Source organism: Numida meleagris, chromosome 6 (assembly GCF_002078875.1).
Source record: "Numida meleagris isolate 19003 breed g44 Domestic line chromosome 6, NumMel1.0, whole genome shotgun sequence".
NCBI classification, from domain to species: Eukaryota; Metazoa; Chordata; class Aves; order Galliformes; family Numididae; genus Numida; species Numida meleagris.
The window spans coordinates 50,029,763-50,053,670 of NC_034414.1; the positions used below are offsets into that span (position 1 = coordinate 50,029,763).

Genomic DNA, 23,908 nt, shown 5'->3' on the forward strand with positions numbered 1-23,908 from the left:
CTGCTGAAGGCATTAGGGCAGGACAGCCACAGCAAAGCTGAAATCCCACGTGCAGTGCTGCTGAACTAGAGGCTTATGGGAGTCACTCATTAATATTTCATGTATCTCATCTGTTAACTCTGTGCAGGCTTTGATGAGCTTTATTTTGTGGAAACTGAGGTCTCAGAAATGAGTACAGGGCGCTGCATTAGTGTGACTGAGCACCTTATCACACACTTGCTCTTATCTGTCAGGTCACGTGTTCTTTTCTTTGCAACCATTCTTTCCACCAGTGCAATCTGCTTGACTTGGTTTGATGTGAGATTTACAAGGCAGCAGCCATCATACAATCTCCTTGACAGCTTTATGTAAAAGGCAAGAAACGATTTGAGTTCAGCTATGGAAATCAGTGTTTTCCAAGCCCCCCACCTTGCTTCGGTGGTGCTTTTGCTTCCTGAAAGCTTCATGTTATAAGCCAGGTCCTGGGGGTCTGTTTCAGAGCCCCAGGGGCCATGGCTGTTCCTTAGCCATCAGGCAGGGACCAGGAGGCTGCTCTGGGGCCCTGCTGGAGCAGGGCTTGGGCCAGGGCTCCCTCCTCACCCCATTCCATGATCCTGTGTGACAGCCTTCAAGCAGCAGGATGCCCAGGAGGGCAGGGGTGGGGCAGGCTTGCTGGTTACTTATAAACTTTTATCTGCTTTGGCTTGGAGAGCCTACGGTTGTCCTTCAGCAATCTTCAAAGCCACTCCATCTGTCTTCTAGAAAACAGGCTTTTTTTTCCAGTTATATTGTGAATTAAATATGAGATATATGGGAGAAATTTAAGCTTAATTGAAGGGCAATCTCCAGTCCAAGCCTGACATCTGTTAGCTGTTTAGTGCTGGCTTCCCACCTGGCTAGAGAAAGATAGACAGCAGGATAAGATGTTCATGTGGGAACTAAAGAAGAAAGGCATTGATATGAAACACTACACTACAGCCCCAGGACCAGGAGAAAGAGCCTTTCTGGTAGGAAGAACACAGCCAAATATCAGTAAAGTTTATTATGGTCTGCTGCATAAATATAATACAATAGCTCATGTGTTTCTTAATTATAAAGCCATTTCAGGGAATCATTAAGGTTGCAAAAGACCTCTAAAATCATTTAGTCCACCCATCAGCCCACCCCCACCATGCCCACTAACCGTACACCTCAGTGCCGCATCTCCACAGTTCTTGAACACCTCCAGGGACAGTGTCTCCCCCACCACGCTGGGCAGCCTGTGCCAATGCATTACCACTCTGAGAAGAAATTTTTCCTAATACTCCACTGGAACCTTCCCCGGTGCGACTTAAGGCCTTTACCTCTTGTCCTATGCCATTTTATGGCATACATGACAACAGCAAGCGCTTTTCTAAACTGCTGCCCCACAGATGGTCACAGCCATTCTATGAAACTCTCCATTAATCTTACTTAAGCTTGACAAAGTTGGGCCCTGGCTCAGTTCACGTTTTACCTTTGAGTGTCCTGTCATTAAGACAATTAACTGAAGTTTCCATAGGGCCATTCAATGGGGGCAGAGTCCCAAGGTGCACAGGATGGGCAGGGGGGGGTTGGCTGACAGAAGCAGTAACACCTGGTCCCATCTCCAGGTGCTTACTCAGCACTATAAGTCCACTCCAGATTGCTGAGGCTCTGGGTATGCTAGTCAAGTCCCAAGAGCAGAGAGCAGCTGTGATCAGTCCTACCAAGAGATCAGTGACCCACTTCAACTGGCACAGCAGGTACCAGGGCCTCCGGCACCTTTAAATCTATCTGCAGAATGGGAGGACTGTGGCGAAGTACAGTGGGAACACAGCTGATACGCAGGTGAGAAGCAGCCAACAATTTTGGTTACCCTCAGTTTACACTGTAGCCTCTGTAAGGCTTGGCTATTAACATATGGATCATGTAGGTTAATGGCATTGTGGAGCAGCTAAGGGAGCTAGAGAAAAGTCAGTTTCCCCAGAGGAGTAATGCAATGGTCAGAATGAGGAATGCAGGATAATCTCTAATACTGGTCTTATGTTAGCTTGCTGAACTGGCTGAGAGTTGTGAAGCAGTTTGCTAAGGACACAAGAAATTGAGTATCTGATGATGAGGTGCTAGTAGCACTGAGACAAACTACTGCCAAAAGATCGTACCAGAAGGACTCACTGGATCCAGTGCTGTAGGAGGCAGAAACAAAACTGTGTTTATTGAGGAAATTGGGCATCCCAGGCCCAGTAACATACTTTGAGAGATCAACATGAATGTGGAATAATATTTCCTTTGTAACGTATATGGATTTCTAGAAAAAAAACAAAAAGTCAAAACCATTAGGGGGATTAAACTGTCATGTTATAAGAGGACCTTTATAGATCTGTTCTCTTTTAACCACTTAGTAAGGACAGAAATAAGTAGTCGGCTTTCCAGAGTACAAGGAATTTGTTAGATGACAGCTCAGCTCCTGACTCCCAAGAAATTGTTCAGTATATTCTGCATGGAGAAAGGTATGGTGGTTAAGGTTTTTGATGAAACACAATTACTGAGGGTAGCCAGAAGCTGGTGGTTGGAGAATAGAGGCAGGAAGATGGAATTGTTCCAAGGGGTAGAAATGACAGATCTAGGTCAATGTCAATAGTGCAATACATGGCATGCAGGGAGAGAACAACACCAGCTCTGTGTCCTGGTTATATCCCCTTATCACCATTAAGGATGGCTTTTATAGCTGGAGTATCGCATGCTTCCTGATTGCTGAGTCAGTTCCCATAGAATCACAGATAGGAAAAAGTTAAAATTGCACTGAAAGTGGTTAGGCACAAATGTCACCATAACGTCTCCAGTGTCTTCAGTAATAGCTACTCCTAACTCCTATTCCCAGAAATAGGTATAATACAAAGAAGACCAAGAAAGATGATCAGGAATAGTAAAAGCCCTTATAAGGAGCAATTTAAACTAGAACTCTTCCAGTCCTAGAGGGGATTCTAGAGGTGAAAGGTATGAGAAATGTGAAGTTCTGAATACTGTTGAAAAGATGAGTGGTAAAGGATCGGCCATTCCTAAAAACATGAGCTGTGGTATGCCGTGTTGTTGATCAGGCTGTGAACTGAAGACTAAAGAAAGGGTTTTTCCACATCACAGTTCAACTCTGTCAGTAAGTTACACTGAACATCAGATACTAAGAATAGAAGTGGCTCAGAAAAGGTTTAAAAAAAAAAAAAAAAAAGCCCTGAAATAGAGGTCAAACAGCAGCTAATAAAATATTGATTCACATGTACAAAAATGCATACGTATTCCATTTCATATACAAAATCACTGCAAGCAGCCACTGTTAGGCATGAGAGATTAGTTTAGGCAATGCTTTGAGCTGAAGGCACCCTTGTGTTCTCTAGAAAGTATCATTTGCTACTGCATGCCAGTCATCCCTGCTTCCATGGTCCTGTGCATGCAAAGCATCTACATCTCACTTGGCATGAAGAGAAACCGGTCCTACCCTATGCACAAGCACGCCCATTCACACACTGAACATTCTTCATTGCAGACCAGGCCAAAACTCCAATTTGGGCACACGTGTCCCAGGAAGTTAATTTTAAGTCTATAGCAAGAGTCATGTGAGTGTAGCTTTCTCTCATCTAGTTTTTCAAGGTTACATACACAAATATGTGTTATTAAAAAGTATCAGTAGTTTAAATAGTGCAGACACTCATCCTCTTTGTCTAAGGAGCACATACCAACGCTATGCCAAGCACACACAAGCATCCTTCTTCTGCAGAGCACTCAAACCATTCAAACAACCAAAATGCCAGTGCAGCAGCTGGAGCTAGCCCGTTAGCTTTCTTTTGCCAGTTTGCATTTTCTCTTAACCCTTGAGTAAGGACCAATGCTGTCATCAAACACGAAGTCCCACAGGACTCGGATCCAGGACTGGTGATAGGGGAGGTTGTCGTAGTATTCTGCAGCAATCTTCTTCACCTGGAAGAACAAAAGAGAGAACGAGCTCTTTAGCTGCATGGTGTCAAGTGCATTTGGATCTTACTTTTCAGATCTGATAGCACAGCCATAACCTGAAGTTACTTGCTATTGCTTGTGAGTTTCTGAAGCTCAGTCAAGCAAGATAGTCTTAAGTACATCTAGATACCTAGCAGATTTATTACACAAGTTTTGCCTGACAGTGTTAGGATTTAACAGATGACAGATCTCTGCCTTCAGTCAGAACCAAATATCTCTCACGTGGGAGGTGGAGGATTTCCATAACGAGATGACTAATCCACCTTAATAAACTGCCATGACTCCAACACACTATATTTAAAGCAATGTTTGCCACTCATAATACTTGTCTGCAGAGGGTTCCAGGTAGGGGAGAAACAGCAATTGAGAAAATACTGAAGACACAGCCTGGGGTGTGCTTCCTTAGTCTTTCCTCCATTCCACCCCCCTGATTCAATTCTGACTTCCTTCTCCAGATGGAGGAGATCCCGGATAGTCCCTCCTCCTCCTCCCATTGCTAGAAATGCTTCAAGGTTCATTAGTAGATTATCAGTCTGACACGATTTTATTCCTGTTACAAATCCCCAAGTTTTACAACTGCTACCACCACAGAAGTGTTGTGTGCTGCTGGGGTGTTTGTAGGACAAGGAGGTTTCACACTTGACAGTCTCAAAGGACTGTGAGAATTCCTGGGTTGTTGGTGCTCCAGCCAGATGCTCTGCTTTTTTATAACACACTTAGGAGAGCAGCTGGTACTGTACATTTCACAAAAAACTATAGCTGAGCATTGTTTCATTAGAACTCCACCTCCTAGACAAACAAGGCTCTGTACTAGAGCAGCATGTCTTGCTGGGCAGCATGACTTGTCCTTTTAAAAATGCTGCAGAATTTTAAAGGCAGTTGTGTGGAACCCAGTAGAGACTTCCAGTGAAACACTGAAGTTGTGCATAAATGGCCAGCTGGGAGGAGGCATTCAGCAGCATCTGAAGCGGAACAATGTAGTCTTAACACAGCATGTTGTGGAAAGGTGAGAATGACAGCAGGAATTAAATCATAAGCCAGTACTGCTCGTGCTGGTTACATAGCTAGCTGAGCCTCCTGGCAGACAGCTCCTGTGATGTAGGGTGGGCAAGGCACAAGTCTTGTTAAGCTCTTTTGTGCACCCCTTGTGCTGGTGGTTGTGTTGAAGGTGGAAGACTCAGTCCAGGTCTGATTGTGTTCTGTCACTGAATAACTCTGACTTCCTAATAATTTCTTACATCTTACTTTAAAGCATTGGTCTGTACTTCAGATGTGATTCATTTTCAACATGATTCAGACAGAATTTCCCCGTAGAAGCATTAGTTAATGACTAGAAGAAGGGTGATGTCCAGGCTGTAGAATCTCTGGAAAAGCAGATTTAGATCCCTGCTCAGCCCGTGACCACAGTCAGAAATAATTTAATCTGGGTAAGTGAAACAGATGATGGGAGGAAGGGCCGTTCAGGCAGTATTCTCCCTGGGTGAATGAAAGTCACTTCTGAGGCCAAGTGATGGAGGAGTTCCTTGCTCACCAAGCACATCAGTTTAGCACTTCCCTGCAGGGTCTGGTGGCATCTCATTTTGAATAAAACCTTGGTGTGGAAACCTTAGGAGATGGTCAAGGGCTTGCTCTGGAGCACGCTACCCTGGATCATCTTGGGACAGTGGCTCTTTGCTCCTGCTTGGCTTTGTGTTCAGCAGCACTTGGTGCAAGAAGGCTGGCAGCACTTGCACCTTTTGTAAGGTCTCTGCACTGCAGGCAGGAAAACTGCATGAGATGTACAGAAATCAGGGAGAGAATATAAACCACAATAAAATGTTTTTGACAAAAGAATGGTTTGAGGGAAAATTTAGTGAATGCAGTTAGAGAGGTGACATTGAAGGATTTTCTTATGCAAAAGACATGGAAGTTTGGTGCCTCTTTCTATTTTGCCATTGCATGGGAGGAAAAAAAAAGTGAATAAATTTATCTCCTACCATGGATGTACACAAAAACAGTTCATCTATTGCCATCAGCATCCCCATGTGCAAAACAAAATGACCTCCTCTTTACTGTCCACACAGAGCACTGGGCAGGACTTGGTTTTTTAAACGTGCAGATTCCTTTTTAAATATGACATTAAAATACATCTGTTAAGTTTTAGACTAGAAAAGTCATCTTCCATGTTGCATTCTGCTTGCAGTACAAAACCTGTGGATGGCAGTTTTTCCAGGTAGGAATTTTTGCAAACAGTGTTACCATCATCTCAAAAAGGACTGTATTGTGACACAGTCTTTCTTGATCCTGCCCTTGATTCCCCCATTCCAAGCTGTGTTGCATTGGAAAGGGCCCATTTGTTTCAGCTCCTCCCTCCCTCCTTACAGACCACAACTTGGAAGCATTTGCTAGTTTTTGAATGGAAATTACGAAAGGATAACCCAAGATCAAATTCTGCAATAAGCTTAGTAAACACTGTGCACATGAAGAAAAGCATCAGTGCTCAATTAGATCAAGGTGGTAGATAATAAATCACATCTTTTGGGTTTAAATTTTGCTTCTGGTCTTGGGTAGTACAGCAACAGGACACCCATCCTACTCCACAGTAGCAGATGCTGTCTAGTAGTATTACAACACAAGTGCTACAGGCTTTCTCCCGAGGCAACACAGAAACTAGAGGTCCGTATAACAAGATGAAAAATTAGGCGTAGAATGCTAGAAAGCAGAGTACAGAAATTCGCTCTGTACTCCTAGACTGCAGGGGAAGGAGGAGGACCTCAAGCTGGCCCTCCTGGCCATCACAGGGTTAATTAAATCTGCAATTCAAATGAAGTACCTTTACCATGTTTTCCAGTCTTGTCTGTCTAATAAAATCTCGTTTCATGCCGTGTCTTTCACAAGCTTAATGAATAACTAGTTTGCCTCTGGTAATGTTACAGTTTTTACTGTAGTTTGTAGGAAGAGTACCAAGTTCCCCCTTGTTCTGTGTTCCCTATCATCAAAAGTATATTCAATCCTTCTGATAATGAAGAATCATTCTTCTTACTCCTTTGGTAAGTACCACAATATTTTGTTGTTTTTAAGTTTCACTTAAAGGCTAACCTAGTCATAGTTCATAGTTACATTTTTCAGAGCAGGTCCTTCATTATAATGTTAAATTATAACATTACAATTCATTATAATGTTAAAATGTCTCTTGTGTAATCTCTCATTGTACTAGTGGGACAAGTTCTTACTGTGCACTCATGTCACTCAGTTGCAACCTTTACAAGCTTATGGCACAGCCTAATTCTTCCTCTTTCAAATGTGCCATAGTCCTAGGGTAAAGGTCTTTCCAGTGGCAAACATATTACTCAGAAAGCACATACTGGATGAAACACCTGTAATAAAAGACAAAATTTACTCTTCTGATAAGCAAATGGAAGACCCAGTTACTTTCCAAGCTTAAATTATTTTCTGATCTTAATTCTCCTCTGCATTCACTCATGCGAGAACAAAGAAAGGACCTTTTTCCCTACTTAATATTTTCCAATATTTGAAACTAAAGACAATTAAACTACTAGAAGTTTGAGTGCTTAAGAGACAACAGAGTTACTGAGTGAAGAATCTGCTGGGTAGGAAAGCAGGGGAAAGCAAGGGAGGTTTCTACTCCTACCTGTCATGAAGTTCATACTTTACTGCTATCCAGAGAGTCTGTCCCCTCTCCTTCCAAAGAAGCAAAGAACTTTTCTTCTCAATTTGCAGAAAAGAACAGCCAACTTATTTCAAGGGACAAACTATTTTCTGCAATAGCTGTTTTGACAAAGAAGTTCTACCTCATAGTAGATTTTTCACTTGTTCATTTGCCAGTGACTCAGTATTTTCTATGTTGTTCTATCACATAACAATGAATGACAAACCTGTACCTCCTCCACCAGCAGGGCAAGTCTCAGGTGCCCTAGAGCTAGAAACACATGAAGACAAATTCATAAAATTCAACTTATAACTCTATCCTCTTTACAGAGGAGTGCAGACACTTCCTTCTGCTCACTGCCTTGAGGAGTTAGGCTAAACTATTTGTGATGTGGGTGGGGAAAAGCTTTTCAGTTTTCATTCAGGTCTGGAGCAACAATCCCAGCAAGTTCGATTTGTCACTCGGCTCCCTTGTCTGAGATAAGAGAACTAACCTCCTGCTCTTGTATTTACATTTCAGTAAGCTAAGTATCTAAGCCTATCTAACAAGTTTGAATGTTTCAAGCTAAAGCTAAGCCCACTTTGGAGCTGAGCTACCAGGCGTGTCAGCAAGAGGAGTTGGAGAACTTCACATGTGAATGCTGAAACCCACCAGAAACAGCCAATTTCTTCAGGACAGAGCTCCAGTAGTCAAGGGGATGCATTTAAAAAAAAATATATATATTTTTTAATATAAAAATATATAGTTGGTATACATGCTCTCTGTGCTCTTCTACTGCACAAGAAAATCTCATTTCAAACCTCCTCTCAGTGTTTCAGTGATTAAGAACATGGGTTCTTGATGAATCAATATTTGGACTAGACAATCTTTTCCAACCCTTATGACTCTATGAATTCTAACATCAACTCATAAAATGGGGTTCCCAAACTCAACTTTCCTGGATACACCATCATAAAAGTTGTGTCATGCCGTAGTGTGGAGGTCACAGCCTCATAACCTCAGCCCTGCCTCCTCCTCACAAGGAAGTTCCAGCAGTAGCTCCCAACAGGCAGTGTTTCCTTCCAGACGTGCCAGAGGATTTGGGTGTAGGAGTAACGCTCTGCAGTCACATCCCTTTGGCACTTTGAGCACAGCTGCTGAGGAGCCCTCATATTAAAATCCAGAAGAGCAACTATATAGCTGGCAGTGGATTCAAAACTGTTCCTAGACACCTGGGCTTTGAAAATTTGATTCCCACAACTGATAAAATGAAAACAAAAAAGATTTGATTTTGAAAGAGTAAAGCCACAGTATTTTCCCAATGACAGGCTAGGCAGCCTCAGTTTCAGTGGGTGGGGCAGCAGAGCTAAATCAAGCCATGGAGAGCAGGAATTTTTCTACTGCTATTTGTAGCAAGTTGGAACGCGCTCCAATACTTATATCATCTCAAAAAATAGAAAGATTTTTGTTTGATATTAATGAAACGATATAGTTAACACATAGATTGACCATTAGACGAGTTTCAAGTGGTGATTTCCACTTGTCTCACTTTAGATGGGCCTTTTACATTTTGAAGAGTCAAAAACAGCTAGATGATGGAAGCTGAGAAAATCAGCCTATTGCTAAAGGATCTTATAATATTAAAAAAAAAATAAAAAAACAAACAAACAAAAAACAACCACCAAACCACCAGTTCACTTGAGCTTATGATGTACTTACCATTGGCAATTTGCTTCCGGGAATGCTGGGGAAATCATGGTGCTCCATGTGGTAGCCTACATTAAAGGTGAGCCAGTTCAGAGGTCCATAATAAGAGTACGTTTCATATCCTTTTAAGAACATGTAGTGTTCTGCTATGAAGTGCCCAGATATGGGATGTAAGCCCATGCAAAGAATTGTACCTGCTATTAAGTAAATAATAGGTTTGAGTCCCCAAAGGTAGAAAATAATAAAATCTACAGAAAACTGCATGAGGGCATTAAAAATTTCCATCTGTGTAATTGCTTTGGGGTTCACATACAGTGGTCTCAGACTGTAGAATAGAGGTTGGAGGAAGAGCCAAAGCAGTTTCCGAAGTGGTGTACAGAAGAACCAGCCTTCAAAATCCGTGGGAATGTCCACATCCAGCCTGTCCCCACCAAGGTACCGATGGTGGTCTATGTGGTATTTCTTGAAGGAAGCAGAGTAAGGGACACCAACTGGCAAGTTGGCAAAGACTGCAAACCATCGGTTCCACTTGGCCTGCTTGTTCCCAAAGGCTACGTTGTGTGAAATATCGTGGATGGCTAGGGTCAATGAATGGTTTATGCAACCCCCAAAAGCATAAGCCCAGAAGAAAATCCATTTCCAAGATAAGTCTTTCACTAAATAGCATGCTAGAAACTGCATGAAAACCATTCCAGATACAATCCATTTCAAATGTGGATCTGGTCCCATCAGAGCCTTGATCTTTGGATATTTTGCTAAAGGGAAAAAATGCAAAGAAAATCTCATTAAATCACAATAAGGTAAACACAACCACCGCTGGTGCTCTTTATTTTTTATCATCTTATGTTTGAGACCCTAGTCTTATGAAATGGAAATTCCAAAGCCACTACAGAAAAGGCTTCACTGATGTATGGGCTTTGTTCCCATTTCTAGCGTTGTATCCAATATACGTCTGTGTGCATATGATGATCTTGACAGTCAACATGTGGCACCATTTACTGTCATGAGGATGAGTATTAATATGCCAGTGATCACCAGACTTAAGCTTGAAAATCATCTTGTCACATTTTTTTTTATCTCCCTTTCTTTTTGCCCAGTCCAGATGCTGTTTCCAGAACAAAAGAGATACAGATGCCTTCTTTGTAGTCCTTTCCATACTTTGGTTTCAGACATACCAGCAGGGGAAGAAAGCCATGCAACAGGCTCTCCTGGATTTACTCTGTGGTTGTAATGACAACTGTAGCATTAAGAAAAAGTAAGTGTTTGAGTGTTTGCCAGTGCTTACGACATGCACATGTCTTTGCAAATACTAACATCACTAGAAAGTAAATAATATTATTGGGAATTTGTAAGATACATAATTTTGTTGTTGTTGTTCCCATTCATTAGCCTGTTCTCAAGTCACGTACCAGAAATAGGCATGAAAGCCACACAGGCAATCCCACAACAGCTTCTGACATTATGGAATCATAGACACCTGGGTTAGACTTTCCAGATGACACTCACGTCAGTACAGCACCATCTTAATGATCTTTGGTTTTGTTTGTGATTCATTTGTTCTTCTATGAGAATGCACAGGAAGCACAGCTTATCTTCTAGGAGCTGTTCATTACTTCAGGTCTCTTTACAAACTTCCCACCTCTTACTTCCAGTGTTAACTCCATGTTAGTTTTTCCAGTTTTATGGCCTTTACCTACCTACTGACTTCCCTCCTTTTACTCACATTCTGCATTTCTCAATAATTAACAGCTTTCATAAATAAGTCTATAGGACAAGTCACTCATTCTAAGCCTCGAGTTATACAGTGTGTCCCTACAAGTTTTACAGGCATATTTTATGAAAACTGTCATCTGACTATTGCTCCGAAACCAACGCCATTATTATGCCATTTAAGGCTATGACAACTTGCATCTATGCCACTGTATGTACTACAAACAAGCACTGGAGATGATACATTTCATGTGACCTTGCAAAGCAGTGCCATGCACTGAGTGGAGGATTTTTATAGGAATGAACCCTGAGACATCTGCAGTAGTTCAGAGAGATCCAGCACTACTCAGGGGAGCAGGTTGATGTGCTCATGCTCTGCAACTATTCCAACAACTTTTCAGTCTGTTGGTCACCTGTAGCTGAGCTTGACAGAGGCCAGAGACAATAAAGATTAAGTACTGTGGACGATGATGAGAAAAAGGATACTCTTGATTATTCCTCTTGTTCAGACAAACGGGGCAAAATCTTCACTAGGAGTACTCAGGCAAGTGGGAAAGCACTGGTAGAAGTTCACATTGTTCTGAAGTCAGCCGAAGTTTTAAATAAAATCCTCTATGTAGTCCAAGTTCTTGTAGCTTTAGAAATTATACTTTTTCCACACTAGAAATGCTAATATGCTACAACTCATTCCCTGATACCTAGATAGGTACCAAATTTTAACACAGAGTGCCAGGATATCAACTCAGCTATGCCGTATCTTTTAGTTTGAGAACATTGAAAGTTTTTGACCTATTTACTGTTGTTGCAGTAAAGGAGGATAGTAGCTTATAATCTCTTGTGAGAGATTTCAAAGCAGCAACTTCTGACCAGCAGCAGCACGGTCTGCAAGCAGCACTGCATGTAGGTTGCATTTATCACAGGTAACAGTTATGAAGTAGTGTGCTAGGGTTTAATATTAAATTCAACACATGATTAACTCCCGTCCAACAGTAAATTTGTGTAATAGTTAAGCCAAAACACTGTGTCTGTTTATCATTAATGCTGACAACCTCTTCCTCATTCTATGAGGGAGAAGCCCTGGGGAGTTCTGACAGGTGGAACTTGAAGTATTGCAGGCTGAAGCCCCACTATTGGGGCAGTCTACAGGGAAGCCTTCACATCAGGAGGAATGTAAATGCCAAAATGCTGTGTGCTGAGCCTCCAAAACTTGAAGCCATGCACTCTTCAGTGATATACATCTAAGCTTGGTTGAAGCGATTCTGGTGATTGCAGTTATATAATATATATATATAATCCTTATGTGTGAAGATGTGACAACATAAGTATTATTATTTCTTATTTTTCACTCATCTTCATGCCTTGAAGTTAGATGAAAGAATCCGAGGAAGTCAAGATATATCATTTACTCTGTGACAAGTGTCTGCAGGTGACTGGCTGGGCTGTGCAAGCCAGGCGTTAGCTGCCAGCAATCTGCACATACCAAAAGCAACAGAATCAGATATTGGGCCCTAGTGCAGAGCTGACCCATGAGCCAGCAAGGAATGCAAAACCTGTACAGCTACACAGTAAAGATCACCTTCATTTCCTCTGCATAGTACTTTTGGAAGTAAAACGACACTTCCTCTCCCTCTTGAGCCTGCTAGACTTTCACACTAAGATGCATCTGAGCAGAGATTTGCATCGTGCTTCTCTTTTCCAAATCACTTTTGTTCTCCTCTTCCTGAGCACTTGTCCATTATTAATATGGCTGGCTTCCATAAGGTCAGAGTCCATCACTTTCCCAACAAGCACTGAGTCAGTGCTAATACATGACAATAACCATAAAATGTAACTTATAGTGAGCTCTTAATTATCCATGATCATAGCATGGAGGGAGAACAGCAATATGAGAAAAGCAAACAAGTATTCAGCCATTCTAGATAAAAGGGAAAAAAGAACAAAGAATGAGCACAAAGCTACATGACCACATGGGACATGGATTCATCCTTTAGAGTACAATGGGACAAAGACGATCCCAGCTACTCTGATGTCTCCTCAGCACATGAACCAGCCTCCAACTCGCTGGGAAGGTCTGTTAGCTCACCCAGAAGACAGATTATCCACATTGTTGTGGTTTAACCAGGCAGGTGGCTGAACACCACACAATCATTCACTCACTCCCCCTGCTCCTCCTGCAGTGGAGGAGAGAATTGAGAAAAACAAAGTGAAACTCATGGGTTGAGATAAAGCTATTTACTAAGATAAAGAAAAGGAAAAAGATAATAATTATGACACATATATACATAAATGTATATAACAAGTGATGCACAAGCAACTGCTCACCACCACTCAACCAATGCCCAGCTGAGCAGCAAAAGAGAGAGAGAGATGAACTTGCATCCCCTTCAAAACTCCTTCTGCTTGATGTTATGTGGCACGGAATATCCCTTTGGTCAGTTTAAGTCAGCTGGTCTAATTCTGTTCCCTCCCAGCTCCTTGGGCCCTCCGCTGTGAATGGCCTTGGCTCTGTACAATACTGCTTAGCAGCAACTATAAAGGTCAGTGTGTTATCAACACTGTTTTTCTCCTAGAACCAAAACATAGCATCATACCAGACACTGAAGAAAACAATTCTGTCCCAGCTGAAACAAAGACACACATGCACTACTGTCAGATGTCCAGGAAGAGCCAACATATTGCCACAAGGCGGGGAGGGGTACTGGTGTAGATGTACAACAGTGCATAAACATGACTTCTCTCTCTGAGGTCAGCACATGGTGAAAAAGCAGTGCAAGCACTTTGGTACAGCATTCAGCTGTAGATAATAATTCTGCCCAATCCAATCAGCACCACTATCTGCATGCCATAATCTCAGAGCAACAACAGAAAACTCTAGTGGGGAGATGTAAAAAAAAAAAAAACACCTCCATTTGTGCAGCAGTGTGGATGGAAGAACAGTGGCTGAGACCCAGACAGACTTCAGCGAGGGCTACAGACAGTCTCTCATTGATTTGTTAGCACATTTTGGCAGACATCAGAATGGCATCTAGACGTGGGCAGGAGATGGAGCTGTTCAGGACCACAGAGGTGCAGTTTTAAAGGAGCAGCAGTGACCATATCCATGAGAAGCTAGTAGCAAGAGAAAGAATTTAATTTCATCTTCTTCTATTTCAATGTAGCAAGTATAGTCAAAGCTGGGACACAATTCAGTATAATGTTTTCAGAAAGTCTGTTAAAAAGAAGGTGTAGGGGAACTGTTATGTCATAGCCTGAACTGATGATTGAGCACCTGGTGAAGAGGGTGGCTGGCCCAGGAAGCACAGGTGCAAGAGATTCACCTGTGCTTCCCACATGACTGGAAGGGGTGGACCCAGGTTCTCCCTGAGCTCATTTAAGGGTTGGCCTCTGAAGGGAGAATGAGTGCTCTATTGCTAGAGATCCTGTTGTTAGGTGAGTCAACTTTTTCTCTATGTATGATTATTGATATTCTCAGTGATGTTTTGCCTAATATCACAATGAACTTACCAGAAGTAATTTTATTGCTTCTAAGGACCCATTGAAGGTGGAGGAGGGGGGGGAACAAACACCAGTTGTGATGCTGCTAGACTGTGTTCTATTGCCATTAGCCTGTGCCAGATCAAGTAAAAGACACCAAGCATAGGATGCTGGCTCTGCCAGCCTATGCCTTACATTGGGGCTGCTATTTGTACCAGAAATAAATGAGTTGGTTTGCTGACATCATACTACTTAGCTTTTTAGCAGCTTAGCTTGCAAAGAGTGCAGCGCATCTGAGTGGTACCGAATTCAAACCATATGTGAGCTAGGGCACAGGTAGGACACACACAGAGGATGGCATTACAAGAAATTCTGCTTTCTATATCCCCTTCAGTATGTAAACTAATAAGAAATCTTTCTGACCCAACTGATTACTAAGAGTTTTTACATATCTGTCATTCAGGAGGGCCTTAACCTTCTGTCACCCATGAATTCCTAGGTGGCTTTGTGCTGCTAGGTTCAAGGTTGCTGGGTCACACAGCGGTTTTCCCCAGATGCAAAGCACTGCTTTGTGCTGATAACTGAAACAGATAGTGTCAGCACCGCTATTACAGCAGCTATGATCTGTTTGTGCTTGTTTAGTAGTTGGTTGGGAGTCAAAGGATTTAGGACAGCTAGAAGAGTGCTCCCAGCTCCCTCACACAAACTCATACAACATAGAGCATGCTGAAACCTTCAGTTGCACTTAATGTATTGTCAGCAGAAGATCAGAAGAACCTACAACATTAAATTTCTACCCATGTGATTTGTATTATATATGATCCCTAAAGAGAATTGCCATGAGCACTGAGATGGCAGCTGTTCTGAATGCACTGATCAGAGAACTTGCACATCAGTGGCAGTGCTGTGCCCACATACTGCAGTATAAAGGGGAAGACACTCCTTGTTTCTTTGCCAGAAGCATATGCAATTCAGAGCTTTGATATAATATACTGAGATATGTATCTTGCACATTTTAGTAGGTACAATTTATCAGACTTTTCCTAAGTATGCAGTTTAAATAGGGAATATGAGAGTGAGCTGTAGGAAATACTAATCTCTAAATAAATAAGCAACTCTCCTCTTGGCTGAAAAATACTATATTTCTACACTGGCTAAATGCAAAAATAAAATGGATTTGGGCATTTTCATTTTGTGTTCCTTCACTCCACTACAGATAGGTTAACATTTCAGCCTTCCAGAAGGATAAAGTACATATGAAACACCTGTGCCATCCCCCTAACAAATAACTTGCCGAAGAGCCATGTATATAACCATGCTTGGATGTAAGATCATATTTGGTTGCCCCTACCCTACCATGAGCAACACAGATTCAGCCCCTGTCCTTGGCAGAAGGCGAGTGCTTCTCCAAGGATCCTGAGACAAGACATTTTTCTGACCAACCTACAGTAATTTTATGAAGGTAGATTAAACCCACAGCACAAACAAGATCTCATTCTTTCCATTCCACAACATATTACTAATTGCTTGCATTTGGAAGGCTATTTGCAGATGAAGTGGCTGCTCTATATGCTTATGGTGGTGCTCAGATGTTGGTAATAATTCTGATTTTTTTTTTCCTCAAGATGAAGAAAACCCACAAAACTCAATGCTTCAACAGTACTATGATCTTACATAAGTACTAGATGCACTTCAGTCTAGCAGACTCCTACTTTCAAAAAGTAGACATCTTAATTCTACTAGAAGTAGGTATCCTCTCTACATTCTACCCAGTCTCTCCCTCTAATAGCATTTGTATAACTACACAGCAAGGCTAGTCAGATGAAAGGAAGAACAACTTCTTCCAACAGGTTAGTTTTCAGCCAGCTCTTTGCCTAACACAGCTCACCACAGCACAAAACAAATCTCAGTTCTGGCACGTGACAGCAACGGTCACAAACAGGAGGGTGACAGGGAGGCAATGAAACAATTCAGTTTAATAAATTGAAAAATGCAGATAATATTAACATGAGCTTAAGACCATGACTAAAGTATAAGCTTGGAAAGAGAGCTCCTTAGCTAAATCTTAAGAAGCAGCTGGTACCTACACAGTACAAGCTAGAGTTTTAGAGGAAGAGAGCGCAAAGAGAAAAAAGTACTACCTCTCCCTTGTGCAAAATGTCAGTCTTTTTGCTAGCGTAATTGTAACAGTTATCCCTTGTAGTCCCATCTATTGCAACAGTCCTGGTGTAAGCTAGCTTCTAGCCATCCCAGTTGCAGTGCGTAGCTGAACTGCCCGATGGATAACCAGCTGCCCTAGAGATAAATCCTGGGTTTAATCTGCTGGGGCTGCTGTCTAGGAATCAGTGCAACCACTGCAACCAGAAAGCTTGAAACACTGGTACTGGAAACTCATGTCTGAATGACAAGCATGTCTCTATCACCACCAGCAAAGATAGACACACCTGGGCTGCTAACAACCAAACCAGGACGTGAAACTCAGCTACTCTATAGAAACATGCTGGGACACCAGTGTAAGAAAATACCACCTCTGTAAAAAGAAACTGCTTGGTGTGTTTGCCAGCCTCCCTGTACTTTTTTTCCTAACAGATAATTTTTAATTTGCATTTAAATTAAGTAGCCATACCTGAGGGCGATCAACATTTCCAAAAGCTACAGTCTAAACAGAAAACAATTAAGCTTTGGTGCTTAACTACTAAATCATTAACCTACAGGGAGGAAAGTACTTCCTTTATCAGCAAAGAATGCTTCTGACCCAAAAGCAATGCTATATACAAAAATGTAAATTTCATGAGTATTTCTAGATACATGTTCATATGCATGGAAGATTCAAGACCCTTGGTAAGGACACGAGGTACTGGGGGATTTTGACCTTCGTGGTTTGAGCAACACGGTCTCAGTAATTATATCAATAGCATATGGGGTAGCATGATAATGTCAGGGACTTTTGGCAACACTTGAGCATTCATGACCCCTTCTGCCCTGTCAGACACAGATTGTTCTGCCCAGCTTTTCCAGATCTCCATTTCCAGCACCACTGCAACACCAGGAAATTAGGAGGCTGGCAAAGGGAGAGGCATACAGCACATGCTCCTGCTCAAAGCTCACCCAGAGTTTCCATAACCAAGAGGATCAGCAGCACAACAGCCAGAGGCTTTATTTTATGTAATGATGTAGTTTTTCTATCATTATTACAGAGGAAAATAATAATATTTTCTTGGGTATAATTTAACTTGGACCAGGATATTCTGCCATCATAACTACACTGGAAATGTTTTTGTAATTTAGAGTAATCCTAGATTAATCCATAGGGGTGAGGAGGAGTGGAGGAACTGCACCTGATTACCTGCCCCAGCCTCTTCCTTCATAAAAGATCTGTGAAAACTTCATCCTGCTGATTGGAGAGAAGGAAAAACTATCCAAAAATCTCCTTTATTGATAAAGTGTTGAAGCGATATTTTAAGAAATGTGCAACTATATTCTATAACAATTCTGAATTATTAGTTGTTCAGAAAACCCTAAAATTCCCAAGCCCCCGAAACAAAAGTAGAAGCCTTCCCAGCCCCATACGCTTGTATGCAATTACATGCTACCCGTACTATGTGAAAATAGAAGGTAGTGGGACTGTTGGCAGCAGCAGGGCTTTCTGCTGTTCTCCAGCACACATCTAACCCACATCCTCCCACTTTTTACTGTGCTACTAAAAAAAACTTGCATTCAGGAAGAGCCCCAGCCAACTTGCCCTGTGTTGACTTGAGTAAGTTGGGAGTAATGCAGCAAACCGAGATGGAAGTGGAAAACGTGAAAACAACTTTAAAGAAACTCACGAGGACCACATAGATCATACATCATCGTAAGGGGAAAGGTATGAAATGCTACAGACAGAAAAGGGATTTCCCCATGGCCTTCCAACACGTACGTGGGGCGAGTCTGTGCAGAAGCCGCTGCGAACCGAAGGAAGCAGAGCCGCAGGTGCAGTACCCGCCTCTCCCAGCCCAGCCCGCAGTACTGTGAGCTCGTGCGGAGCAGCCTCCCAACGTACCCAGGATCTCCTTCCTGCGCTGCGTGTGGGGCTGCTCGGTATAGACCCACTCGAAGTCCCCGCGGGTGACGCGATTCCCCATGGCTACGGCACTGCACCCCGCTCCGAGCCGCCCTCATTTATACCCCCGCGCCGGCGGAGGGGCGGTGCCGGGTGCTCGGAGGCGGCCCGTGAGGTGCGCGGGGAGAGAGGATGGCCCCAGGGCCCCGGGGGGGCAGTGCGACCGCCGCTGCCATCACCTCTCCAGGTGCCCTCGGGGGAGGTGAGGGGAGCCCAAATCCCGTGAAAGCTGGTGGAAATGGAATCTGATTTAGGGTATGTGAGCTCCTCCCAGCTTGGAGAGCCTGCAATGACAGAAACGTGATCAACGCCTGGCTCACATCTCCTTGGTGCTCTGGCAATTCTGGCTTGAGCTGTCCCAGCGGCACCCAGCCCTCAGCTGGGTCGTTCTCCTGGGAGCCGGGTATAGGGAATCGTGCCGTGCCCTTGGCAATGAAGTCAGGCAAAGGACTTGCTAAGCTTCAGACTCCTCTCCAGCCTCTGATTCACAGGGAGAGGCCACCTCTGTTACAAAGTGATGTTTCTCCACACGCAACCCCAAATTAAAGTGCTGCTCTTGTTCCCGCTGCACTCTTGTACAAGTCTGTACCTGAGCGACTGTCTGCCCTCCCTGCTCACTGTCCCTTGAAGTGCTCCTTCCACTGACCACATCCCACCATTTGGCAGCTCCACAACCAGAAGACAATCTTATGCCTTTATGTTCCTGATCCAAAAGTATCCCTCCAACTCCCTCCTTACTCTTATCCTTAGAAATGCCTATCACCATCGGAAGTTGCAAGTAGGAAAAAAAAAAGCGGCCTTGAAAACATGAAACATATTTTTCAGCAAAAATGTTGCCCAGTCACACTGGCAATACAATCACCTCTCCCTTTATTCTCATTTAACTAAGATTACTTGGTAGCACAGTTGTATGAAATCTAAATCTAGACTAAAAAAACCCCACCACATTGGCTATAAAACTTCAGGACTTAATTTTTTTTTTAGCACTTTATATATATATGTTTTCCCCTTAAGTGATCTGAATTTAAACCCTTGAACAGTGCAGGTTGAGTGGAAGCAGTGCCGTGTAAAGGAAAGCAGCTTTGCCCAGAGCAGAGGCAGGAGTGTAAGCAATTTGCTTTCACAGGTCATCTCTCTGTGAGTACAACGCTCCATTCTCCACCACTGCTCTAACACGAGGCTGGTGCTCACCCACAGAGCTGCAGTTAATGGACTGTTAATCCAAGTGAGGTTGTTACATGTTTTTATAAGTAATGAATGTACTGTTCAGAGAGCAGATGCATCAGTATCTCAGCTTAAACCTTTAATTGGCTCTAATGTTTTGTTCGCAGTATCAGCGGTGAGGCCAAAGATTTCATGGAAGTGATGACACTTCCATGAACACGAGTTCTCTAGGTGACTAAAAAAAGCAAATTAGTGGGGTAACCCATGCAGTTGTAAACAAAACAAATATGACTTCATCCCTAAATACTTACCCAATAGGCTAGTATTACGGTGTACGTCAGTGATGCATAGGAAGTATTTTCTTTGCAGGCAACGCATTCACGTAGCTATTGCTATAGTTTCAGCTCTACCACCTGAGAAGAACAAAAAGCTTTTCTGTCTTCAGTGAGCTGGCTTCTCTCTTTGAGGGTAGAATTTCATCCTTAATATTTCAGTATTAAACAGAACAAATTCTACTAATTTAAGAGTAATTGTGGATGCCAGATGAACAAGGAACACCAGCTTTTTAGACTATCTTCTACAGTTGTTGGAAGCATTATCCAGTTCTGACCATTTGGCACCTTTGGTTTTATAGCATCCTGTTAAAGTGCAAACAGGCAGAAAATTTGTCCACAAAGGAAAAGGAGGGTAGATTTTAGCATCACCTGGGAATAATGGCCCTTGTAAAGCATTTCATAATGACTGTCTGAACTCTACTAATCCACCATACTCACTGCACTTTATGGCGAATCAAACATGCTTCATAAAGTCAGGTACTCCAAGCCATAGCCTTCTGTTCACTAGCAATTTCCTATACCTGCTCAGGGCTTCTAAATATGGTATCCGGTAGCTCAGAGAAATTTTTAACACGCAGGAGACATTAATTGTTTTCCTCAACAGGAGAAGCACAGTTGCTGGCTTTGTATAGAGTACCGTCAAATATTGCTCTTGCATAAATTTGAGTACAGGTCATGCTCACCTCCATCATAACAGCTAGCAGCATTCAGAGTAAAAAACAAAACAAACAAAAAAAACCCCAACCCTTTGACTCCATTGAGGACACAGCCTAAAAAACAGCTCTGAAACAAGACGCACTATTCCTCCCTTCCACACAAACACACTTCTCCACCCAAAAGTGTCTTTCCCACAGCTGTTTCCCATGCATGCATCTGCCTCCCCTCTGCCTGCTAAGAGAAGAGGTGGCACAGTGAATATAGAGCAGAAACACCTGCACGTGTTTCCCATTGGCTATTCTCAGCTTGAAGAGCAGGCTTCACATTTGAGGTGGCTTAAATCTGTGTTGATATACAGGCTTTAACTCCTCTTGTTTCTAGATGCTAACTCTTTTTAAACTGATGCTCTGGAAATAAAATAAGGCTATTGAGCCATTTTATCTCTAAATAAGGAGTTTTCTGAAGGAAGAGCTCCACATCCCATGACACACATTTCAGTAACAAAGTTATCTAGTTTCCTCTGTCTGTATAAATTGGAAATTCTAAGTAGTTATTTTAACTACCTGAAGAAAACATAGGTTTGCTTGTTTTAAAACCATTTTGCTGACATTTTATATTGGATGTCACACTCTGACCCTATATAACTAGCCTGAAAACTGGTGTATTTTATTGAACAAAATGAAGTTTGCATAGGTAGCTTAGTTTGTAGCTGAATCATGTCACCAATACACACACGCTCAGGAGACATCTCAGGGAAACAATGTGCCAACGAGCCTGACTTTCTGCTTGTCCTCTCTTCCCTGTGCTGACCCTCTTTTTTTTTTTTTTTTTTCCTCTTGCCACCACGTGAACTCTGGCTGGAGCAGAGAGGTGAGCCCAGCAGGCAAAGATGCTGGAGAGCTGCTGCAACTGAATCTCAGGGGGAGGGAGAAGGATGTCATCTTTCTGCCAGTGCCAAGCTGCCAGATACATGCGGTAGTATTACGTGCAGCCCACCCCATACGCAATACGGTACGTTCACGTCACCTTTATCATAAAATCGGTTAGGTCGGGAATACCCTTAAGATCAGCAAGCCCAACCTAACGCTACAGGCCCACCACTAACCGTGTCGCTACGCACCGCGCCTCTTAAACAGCTCCCGGGATGGAGGCGGACGGGGACGCACGGGAAGGCAGCGGGGGCCCTCTGGCGCACCGAAGCGCTCCTGCCTCCACAACGGCACCGTGACGGAATTGTAAAACCAGCGGCTCGTGAGTGAGACAGCGAGCGCAGGCTCGCTGTAATTAACGGCGTCGCGACTGGCGAGCGTAGTGTGCAGTCAGAAACACAGCTTTTGCAGAATTCAAAGGAAAACAGCTTCCTCTGCTACATAAATATTTTTCCTCCTGTTAACATTTTCATTCTTCTGCTTCTTTGTTTCTCTGAGGAATTACCACCTTTCTGGAAAGTCGTTTGCTCCGCGCTGTGTTCTATGTTGTTTAGATGATTTGCAATTGCTTTCACGAGAGACATTTGCCATTGTGTGCCCCAAGTACTCATCCCACAAATAGCTTAAGCCGCCCCTCCGCAGTCCGGGGACTTCAGGAATGGGTTTATTGGCATTCCCGTACAAACAGCAGAATGGAGTGCACTAACTGGACTTGCCTTCCACAGCAAAAATGTTATGTGCAAAAAATAGCAAAGTTTGTAAACACCTCCCAGTTGTGAGAAGCTGAGACTTTCCCCTTTGGCAAATGGTATCAGGTTTATGAGAAAGTGTGAGTCCTGTGAAGCAAGGCATCAGGTTAAGTAGTGACTTCTTTCCTCTCCCTTTAGGCACTGATGGATCTCATCTACAGAACTCTACACTACTGTCCATCATTGGTATGACAGTGCTTTCTAAACCACAACTAACAGATCTGCTCTTTCAAAGATGCTTCCTGATACTCAGGCTTCAACTTGATATACTTCAAGCCCGATTTATTCCATGGCTTCCAAGCATACTTCTGACAATGGGAGTGCCACAGGGTTAAGAGGAGCACTTTGTCCTGCCCAGCCCCTTGAAGTCAGAGGCTGAGCCTTGAGAAGAGGAAAAAAAGCCACAGGAAAATGGATAGTTGCATACAATGGGTAGTTGTGTGCATGTGTGTGCACAGGTGTGCTTATGGGAAGTATTTCCTCTGCAGGGAACAGCTGCAGAACAACTTTGATAACAAACTGTTAAATTCCAGAGATTATCATAGAATCACATAATTTTGCCATACAGTTTTGATTTTTGCTTTGGAAGAATATTTTAACTCAGTGTTTCTGTTGTAGAAAAAAATGGGCTGGAACATGATTGTAAAACACAAAGTAAAATGACAACCCCTTCAATTAGTTGAGTTACAAATCCTTTTAACATATAGGCACGCTAAAAAAAGAACTAATCAGCTTTGCTTATGCCTAAGGAGTACGCATTTTTCTATTCATACTTTAGCAAAACTGCCAGAGAAAATAGTGTTGTTATATAAATTGCCTTGTAGAAACCCAGCTAAATTTAACAAAAAATAGCTGCTCTTGAGCTTCCGTTGAGACTGCAGCAATGTATGCATCTTATTTATTTTTAATTAAGTAGTTTTATTCATTTCAAATGTGGATTCTTTTTCTTTTACAACATAATATTAACTGTAGGTTTATTTCTTTCTTAGTGCTCCTGGGATCTATCAATATCTGGTGACTTTAATGGAAGCTGAGAGCTCAGCACTTTCCGGTGTCAGGTCTGGAGTGTGTAAATCAAGGGAATGCATATGCACGAGAAGGGTTGAGAGGTGCTGCTCTTTGTAGGAGCTACAGATTTGCTCTTTGGTCCTATGGTGCAGTATGAGCAGTGAGGACATACGTATATTCACTATACTTCCTGTACTGGCAGGTGTGAAGTCATGCCATACTGGCTCAACTAATATGAATTATTTGCCAGAGGTTTCCCATTCTTGTAATATCTATGATTTGCAAGATAAAATCCATTCAGGTATATACAAAACCCACAATGTTTATTGGTCTAATGTGACTGCTTCGTAAAGACTGGTGTTTTTTGGAAGGATAGTTCCATACCCTTAGCTATGAAATCTGCCAGGAACAGGAGAAAAAGCATTCATACTTGACTGTCAGCTTTACAGCTCAATAAT

The 23,908-nt window shown here is 42.6% G+C and overlaps 1 protein-coding gene across 1 annotated transcript; it reads right to left on the bottom strand.

Annotated features, from left to right (window-relative positions):
- On the bottom strand, positions 1,161–19,469 carry DEGS2 (delta 4-desaturase, sphingolipid 2). Its single transcript, XM_021402225.1, has 3 exons — positions 18,549–19,469; positions 9,335–10,077; positions 1,161–3,951 (listed from the first exon to the last, which is right to left on the bottom strand). Exons 1-3 carry the CDS (start codon positions 18,628–18,630, stop codon positions 3,808–3,810), a joined length of 969 nt encoding a protein of 322 aa, XP_021257900.1. The 5' UTR covers positions 18,631–19,469; the 3' UTR covers positions 1,161–3,807.

What these genes read in the sequence shown, in the direction of transcription:
- DEGS2 (XM_021402225.1), bottom strand. Translation starts at nt 18,630, where the DNA reads ATGGGGAATCGCGTCACCCGCGGGGACTTCGAGTGGGTCTATACCGAG. An exon ending in GCGCAGGAAGGAGATCCTGG is followed by an intron (nt 10,078 to 18,548) that starts GTACGTTGGGAG and finishes TTTTCCCTTTAG; the next exon opens with CAAAATATCCAAAGATCAAG. An exon ending in CCGGAAGCAAATTGCCAATG is followed by an intron (nt 3,952 to 9,334) that starts GTAAGTACATCA and finishes TTGTTCTTCCAG; the next exon opens with GTGAAGAAGATTGCTGCAGA.